The sequence below is a fragment of the Hippoglossus hippoglossus genome, chromosome 4 (genome assembly GCF_009819705.1).
Source record: "Hippoglossus hippoglossus isolate fHipHip1 chromosome 4, fHipHip1.pri, whole genome shotgun sequence".
In the NCBI taxonomy this organism is placed as follows: domain Eukaryota; kingdom Metazoa; phylum Chordata; class Actinopteri; order Pleuronectiformes; family Pleuronectidae; genus Hippoglossus; species Hippoglossus hippoglossus.
In genome coordinates this window covers 28090141-28097640 of record NC_047154.1, presented here as the reverse complement: position 1 = coordinate 28097640, position 7500 = coordinate 28090141, and the positions used below count along the sequence as shown (strand labels likewise).

General features: G+C 46.3%; 2 protein-coding genes across 6 annotated transcripts in view; one reads left to right on the top strand and one right to left on the bottom strand.

The window, feature by feature from the left end:
- apc2 (APC regulator of WNT signaling pathway 2) overlaps positions 1 to 7500 on the top strand; it is a 29455-nt gene that overhangs the window by 10241 nt on the left and 11714 nt on the right. For all 4 annotated transcript variants that reach the window (XM_034584258.1, XM_034584255.1, XM_034584256.1 and 1 more), the window contains exons 3-7: positions 264 to 354; positions 970 to 1348; positions 2149 to 2257; positions 2349 to 2462; positions 2606 to 2680. In XM_034584258.1, coding sequence (XP_034440149.1) covers positions 264 to 354; positions 970 to 1348; positions 2149 to 2257; positions 2349 to 2462; positions 2606 to 2680 — 768 coding nt within the window. The remainder of the gene's footprint in view (positions 1 to 263; positions 355 to 969; positions 1349 to 2148; positions 2258 to 2348; positions 2463 to 2605; positions 2681 to 7500) is intronic.
- Positions 3085 to 6567, bottom strand: LOC117760866 (neoverrucotoxin subunit alpha-like). 2 transcript variants are annotated; one of them, XM_034584262.1, is made up of 4 exons: positions 5228 to 6567; positions 4423 to 4567; positions 4306 to 4343; positions 3085 to 3803 (listed from the first exon to the last, which is right to left on the bottom strand). In XM_034584262.1, the coding sequence occupies exons 1-4, from the start codon at positions 5988 to 5990 to the stop codon at positions 3244 to 3246; spliced, it is 1506 nt and encodes a 501-aa protein (XP_034440153.1). In that variant the 5' UTR covers positions 5991 to 6567; the 3' UTR covers positions 3085 to 3243. The 2 variants fall into 2 exon arrangements, with proteins under 2 accessions (XP_034440153.1, XP_034440154.1); XM_034584263.1 differs by having other exon boundaries at positions 4423 to 4564; positions 5228 to 6566.

Below are 7500 nucleotides of genomic sequence, written 5' to 3'. Positions count from 1 at the left end.
TATATATATATATTTCAATTTACCTTTAACGTCCAGCAGCAGGTGGAGGTATATATATATATATATATATAATCTAACCTCAGTGTTTTGGCATCGCTTTAGGGAGCTGTCATGTCGTCCATCTTTATTTACCGTGGTTCGGTCGTCAGGTTGCGTCGTCACATCTCTGATCTCAAACAGGAAGTGATCGTCACATGACCTCGAACATGAATTTGTGTTTTCACATGTTTCTGTGTCTCTGTGACTTGAAACCTCTGTTACAGGAAGTGCTGAAGCAGCTGCAGAGTAAACTGGAGCAGGAGGCGGGAACCCTGGCGTCGTCAGGGAGGAGCGACGTTCTGCATCAACTCAAAGGTCAGAGGTCGTCTCAGATGAGCAGATGCTTCTTTAATGACTCTACTGTGTGAACGCCGCTGAGCTTCCACGGGGACCAATCATCATTCACAGAGAAATGAATTGACTCAATCACTAACCTGATTGGCTGCAGCCTCGTTAAGAATAAATCCACTGAAACAATAAAGCTTAATGAGTTCGTCTGGACTGAAAATAAATTAACTCAAACTGCAGGTGTGTGTGTGTGTGTGTGTGTGTGTGTGTGTGTGTGTGTGTGTGTGTGTGTACGTGTGTCTGTTTGTGTGTTTGTGCGTGTGTGTGTGTGTGTGTGTAAAAAATAACAGCTCGTAAAGTGTGATGTCACTGATGAGGTCAAAGACTCTCGGATGTTTTCACTTGAAATCAGTTGGACAGTAAATTAATTCACGTTTTTTTTTTAAATATATTTGTTTCACCTTCACCAGTAAACTTCTGTTTGTTGTCGTAGAGCTGCAGCGAGAAGTCAAGTTAACACACATAGAGAAAGAACACAACTATTTCCTGTCTGCAGATTTTATTTCCTGGTTCTGGTCAGACTCGTGGTTAAAGGTGATGATGAGTGACGCTCCTCTTCCTCCTCTTCCTCCTCTCCCTCAGAGCTCCACATGGACCTCACTAATTACTACGAACTCAAACACCAACCTCACAACCTGCGGCTGCTGCCGGACAGTCTGGGAGGGGCGGGGCTCACAGGCGCCGGAGGGGCGGGTGCAGACGGGATCAGAGGGGCGGAGTTAGACGATCACCTGGCTATGCCTCTTTCCTCGTGCTCCTCCTCGTCCTCGGTCGCTGCGATGGGTCGGACCAGGAGTCCGCTCAGAGCCGCGTCCCGTCAGAGCGCAGTGTCCGCAGGTGAGGCCGCCGCCGTCATGCTGCCGCATCACTTCCTGGACGGAGCCCCGCCCAAAACAGCTGTGATCAGTGGAGCGGACGGGCGACAGAGCGACCATCACCTGGAGGAGCTATACAAAGAGAGGTGAGCGATGTTCGTGATCTCCAGAAGATAAACCCTGATGATCTCAATTACACTGATTTTCTATTGAAGCTGATTTAAAGTCGTATTTTTCACTAAAGGTTAAACTGAACATGATTTGCTGATTTCAGAGGATCTGTGATTTCAGAGGATCTGTGATTTCAGAGGATCTGTGATTTCAGAGGATCTGTGATTTCAGAGGATCTGTGATTTCAGAGTCTCCGACAAAGAGACGAAACCAGGATTTCATCCTGAAAGTGCGTCACTGATAATGATCAAGAATCTAAAATCTTAAAAATCGTAAAGATCTTAAAAATCGTAAAGATCTTAAAAATCGTAAAGATCTTAAAACTCGACGCTCGACAACCTGTGAGCTGTTCCTCAGTTTGTTCTCATAACAAACAAAGATGACGACTTGTCTCCACTTTCTCCATATGTCAGATACAAACGCTGCCCTCTTGTGGTGATGACTTCACCTGCAGTCAGAGTCCGTGGTATCGAGGTCCCGCCCATACACGCTCTCGACCAATCATGAGTCAGTCTAAGATGTCAATCGTGGCACCTCAGCAGGGTTTATGACTTGTACTGCAGCCAGCCACCAGGGGGCAACCAATATGATTTGTCATCCATCTTTATGTTGGGTTTATGTGTTTCACATGTTTGTAAAATCAAAGTGACACGTGAACGTTCTCTGAAAACAACGATAACGTCTGACGTCAGATCAAATCTAATTTTATTTGTATCGTCCATATTCACAAATCACGATTTGTCTCAAATGGTTTAACGAGGTGACGTGTGTTTAGGAACCTGCTGCTGGGGGAGATCGACCGGGAGGAGAGAGAGCGCTGCTGGTACTTCAGCCAGCTGGAGGCGCTGTCGCAGAGACTGGTCCAACTGCCCCGCATCGACACAGTGAGAACACACACACACACACACACACACACACACACACACACACACTGAGGTTTCCCTGCAGCCTCTGACCTCTGACCTCTGCCTTCAGTTCTCTCTGCAGATGGATCTGATCCGGCAGCAGCTGGAATTCGAGGCTCAGCAGGTTCGATCTGTGATGGAGGAACGATTCGGCTCCAGTGACGAGATCGTTCACAGGACGCAGGCGAGTTTTAAAACATAAACTGTAGATGTAACACAGAGATGTAACACAGAGATGTAACACAGAGATGTAACACAGAGATGTATACACAGAGAAAGCTGCTGGTGGAAACATCTGGATGTGTGTGAACCGTGTGTGTGTTGCAGATGCGTGTTGCTCGTCTGGAGCAGCTGGAGAAGGAGCTGCAGGAGACCCGAGGGAGTCAGGAGAGTCAACTACAGGTCAGACACACACACAGTAATACACACACACACACACACACACACACACACACACACACACACACACACACACACACACACACACACACACGGCAGATGTGCAACACAAATGACACAACGATCACATGACAACAAACAGTTTTTATCAGACTGATTCTAACGAGGTTTAATTAACTGATTCTCCAGATCAACCAATCAGATTGATTCTGAAGTGTCTAAAGGATCATTTATTTAAACTTTACGTATAAAAAAGAGACGCACGTTTCAAACGATGGAACCGTCCACATACTTCAAACGGGTCCTGTCCATTGACATGGTTGTAAATATCCACCAGAGGGCAGCACAGAGCGGAGAGACAACAACAAACATGGCGACGGAGGAGGAGGTCGTGACAACGTCTCTGTGTCCAGCTGAAGAATCATCAAATAAACGACGGTTATCAACAATTCTCAAAAAGTTCCACCAGTGTTGACGTTTCTTCTTTGTGCCTAATGGTCGTCTTGTCTGAGCTATTGGCTACACTGCCCCCCCATGGATTCTGGTGGCACTGCTGTCACAGTGATTCACTGCAGCAGACGTTCCCAGTTTAACTCCACCTGACACAGCGACACCGAGCCGTCGTAGGCCCACACCCAGAAGCCGGGGTACAGAGGCTGGGTGAAGGTGGAGGTGAAGGTGTGGAGGTGGACCATGGCGTCCTGTGAGATGCAGTAGAAGGACAGAGATCCTGCAGACCAGTCCAGGTAAACCCCGACTCTGCGGGTAAAGGGATCAGGTGAGGATGACTTGAATCTCTTGTTGTTGTAACACGGCGTGTAGCGGTCCTCCGAGCACTCCAGACTCCAGGAGCTCTCGTTGTGTCCGAGCAGACAGCTCGCCGTGTCTCCGTCTCTGGAAATGCTGTTGTAGGTGACGCCGATGTCGGCGCCGCCGCTCCACTCCACCTCCCAGTACACCGATTCCAGCAGCGCCTCCCTGCACAGGACCTGAGGGCAGCACTCAAACCGGTCCATGTTTTCCAAGTAGCGATTGTCCGACCACACGCGAGTCGCCTTCCTGTTGTGGTCGGACAGGAGCAGCTCTGAGTTGGCAGTGCTCGGGTCCATGGTCAAATAAATGGCGACTGAGGAGGAGAAACAAGGAACGTGATTGGTTGATCAAACATTTGAATCAGTGGAGGATCCTCTGCTGTGTTCCCACTTCTCCTGGATTTACACTTTATACAGGAGCTCAGGAGGAGGAAGAGAAACTGAGTCTGATCCTCCAGAGAAGATCCAGAGAACTGAGGAGTTTATAGACACCTCTTCTTCCATTTTCTGTCATTATCAAGACTGAATTTTAGAGACAAAACATTATCAGACAATGATTGATTAGGTCCAATCACTGCTGAGTAATTGTGGTTTATTGATGATGTGATGAACTTTTTAAAGTTGGTCTTTTCAGTTACAGTTTTCTCTTCTATGTAACATCTAGGGAGGAGAATAACCTTAAAATCCATGTTAGTGGCTGAGCCCATGGAGCAGACGATACTGCGAAGTTCATTAAAGGCTCTCAAACACCGGCAGATTCAATATTAGATCAAATCTTTCATGTGAAGCAGAGAGAAATAAAAATAAAGATCTTACAGTTTTTCACAGACCACAGTTCTTCTCCCGGCTCGTCTCTGCAGGAACAACATCAGACAGTTAGTGAATAGTTTGGTGTTGGATGACTTCAAGTTGTCTCCCTGTGGTTCCTCTCACCTCCTGTCGTCGTCTTTGTCTTCTCTCAGACTGATGAGGCTGAGCTCAGAGATCAGATTCTCCCAGTGAAGAGTCTCGGAACCTTTTTCTTCTTTGTTCTCGTCTTCCTCTGAATCCACAGAGTCGTGGTCACATCTCTGATCGGCTGCAGATAAACAGACTTTGAAGGAACGGGACTTTAAAACAGTTGTACTAAGTCTGGAATCTTTTCTATAGCTCCACACGACACATTATGTTTTCAGCTTGTTCGTCCTTATGCATCATTTTTGTGAACATGATTTCTTCAGATTCTTCAGAGAACGTTCACTTGGTTAAAGAAATGAACTGAATTTGAATTTGAGAGTTAAAGGTCGAAGATGCTCAGAGAACATTTCATCTGATTCAAACTTTCTTTTGGACTAAAGGACGTGATTAGAATTTATAAAACGGCAGCAAAGTAATAATTCAAATAATACATGTTTATAAACTTAAAATGATAACACATCTTTCTCTAATAATAATAATAATAAAAGATTTGTCATGTCATGTTTAGTTTTCTTGAGATTTTCTATGATAATATTTGGATCTCGAGCTCTTTGATCAATTTGAGTGAATTACTGAGAAGAGAAAGATTATAAATGAAAAGATAAAAATCTCTTTTTGTTGAAACAGTAGAAACACCTGTAGAAAGCAGAAGCGCTGCTTCGTGCCTGTGGTCTCAGGGTTAGTGATGGAGCCTGAGCGTGGAAACCCAGGCAGGAGAAGTTGATCCTCTTCTGACCTTGGTCCTGAATCAAGATGTCAGCAGCTCATTAGAACCTCGTACCTGTCTGTGATCTCGTCTCCTCAGTTTGACGTGTCGTCGGTTTCCCCTCAGACTCATCGTCCACATCGCTCTCCTCTGATTGGTCTTCCATGGTGTTGATCTTGTCTTCGCTGTCTGAGAGTTGTCCTGTGAAACCATCGTCTGTTTGTTTCTCGTTCTTTTCCGAAGTCGTCTTTTTATCTTCCTGTCCGTCCTCTGCTCTTTCACAGCTCCTCAGAGTTTGGTCTCTTCTGAACAGCCTCATAAAGGGGTCTTCGGTTCTCTCAGCTCTGAGGACTTTTATTTTGTCTTCCTGGGCCTTGAGGTCTCTGTTGTCTTTGTCCTTGGACAGAGCGAGTCTGAAGACATTAGAGATGTCCTCTTTGATGAGGCTCAGAGGGTTGATGCTCCTCTCCGCTGCCTGACTGCTTTTAGGATCTGCAGATTTCACGTCTTTGTCTTTGGATGAGTTGACGCCGAAGATGCTGCTCACGTCCTCTTTAAACTGGCTCAGGTCGTCTCTGAGGAGACTGAGCGTGCTGCTACTCACTTTATTTCCCGTCTGATTGGACGGACGGGCCTCATGCTCCGCCCTCGTGTCCTTTAACACCTTCAGCACTTCGTCTTTAAACTGGCTGAGGTCGTCTCTGAGGAGCGTCAGCGGGCTGATCGTCTTCTTCTCCAGCTGAAGTTTCACCTTCACGTCTTTGACTTCACGGTTTTCTTTTGATTCCTCGTCTCTTGTTTCAGATTCGTCCGGAACAGTTTCCTCCTCGTGACTCATCTTCAGCTTCTTGTTCTGTCAAACCTGTTTCAAAGCTTTTTACTTCGTCGTTCTCTTTAATTAACCACTGCAGATTTCTTCATCTTTATAATCAGACGAGGAATAAAGTTTGGTCCAGACGGCAGAGGTCAAACTGTCCACTGGAGATGTCTCCTGATGAGTCTCTTTCTCTCTCTCTGTCTCTGTCTCTGTCGTCCTCTCTCTGTCTCTCTCTCTCTCTTTCTCTCTCTCTCTCTTTCTCTCGCTCTGTCTCTCTCTCTCTCTCTCTCTCTCTGTCTCTCTCTCTGTCTCTGTCTCTGTCTCTGTCTCTCTCTGTGTTGTCCTCTCTCTGTCTCTGTCTGGACTCGTCATTCCTTCATTCAGTTCAACATGTTTCCGGTTGGACCAGTTTGTCTCCATGTCTCCGAGCGGCTGCAGCTGAGTCTTCGGCTGCTCGACTTGTTGTTCAGGTTCAGTTCAGGGTTCAGATGTCGGAGCGAGAACAAGGATCATCTGATTTATTGTAGCAACATGATCAACAATACCCCAATCAATCAATCAATCAATCAATCAATCAATCAATCAATCAATCAATCAACCAACAAAGCAACAGATTTAGTTTTTGTTCGTAAACAGATTAACATTACAACATTAAAACCCTAAAACTAACATTTCCATAATAAAGATCCTTAACTATTTTTATTTTAAAATGTTCCAAACATTAAGTAAGTTTTTAACTAATTACAGAATAAATCCAGAAGTTAAACATTTGTGTTCTTCAGGTTCTTTATTAGAACTTTATGCTTTTAAAGAACCTTTCACTTTATATTCCCTCCTCCTCCCCCTCCCCCCTCCCCTCCTCCTCCTCCTCCTCCTCCTCCTCCCCCTCCTCCCCCTCCTCCTCTGTCCCAGCCCGTTGCTAAGCAGACGCCCTCTACCCGTCTCAGGGCTGTGATTGGCTGTTGCTAGGCAGCGGATCTGGCACAGAGATGGTCCTTTCTCTGCTCTGGTTCCCTCTGAGAATAACGAGCAGAGACGTGAAGCTATGGAAACTTTGAAGGCTCATTTCACTCAAGTCACTCCTCCTCTTCATCCTCCTCCTCCTCCTCCTCCTCCTCCTCCTCTTCATCCTTCTCCTCCTCCTCTTCATCCTCCTCCTCCTCCTCCTCCTCCTCCTCCTCCTCCTCTTCATCCACCTTCTCCTCCTCCTCCTCCTCCTCCTCCTCCTCTTCATCCACCTCCTCCTCCTCCTCCTCCTCCTCCTCGGTCAGTTTCTCGTCACAGGTTTATTTGTTCTGGTTTGGAGAAAGGCTCAGAGCTCAGTAACGACAGAATCAGCTGCAGTGAAGAGAAACTGATTCTGGGTCAGTGACGAAGGCACAAACGACTTTGAACATTTACCACGCCGTTAACATCCAGCAGCTTTTAGAGCTGTAAATAAAGATGGACGACACTTCTCGCCGTCCTCCTGTTGAACAAAAATGAGACTAAAATATCGAGGATACGAACGCTGCCATCTTGTGGTGGTGAC

Coding starts and splice junctions, on each gene's coding strand:
- LOC117760866 (XM_034584262.1), bottom strand. CDS start 5,990: ATGAGTCACGAGGAGGAAACTGTTCCGGACGAATCTGAAACAAGAGAC. Junction 4,568..5,227: donor GGAGACGAGATCACAGACAG/GTACGAGGTTCT, acceptor GTTTATCTGCAG/CCGATCAGAGATGTGACCAC. Junction 3,804..4,305: donor ACTGTGGTCTGTGAAAAACT/GTAAGATCTTTA, acceptor TCTCCTCCTCAG/TCGCCATTTATTTGACCATG.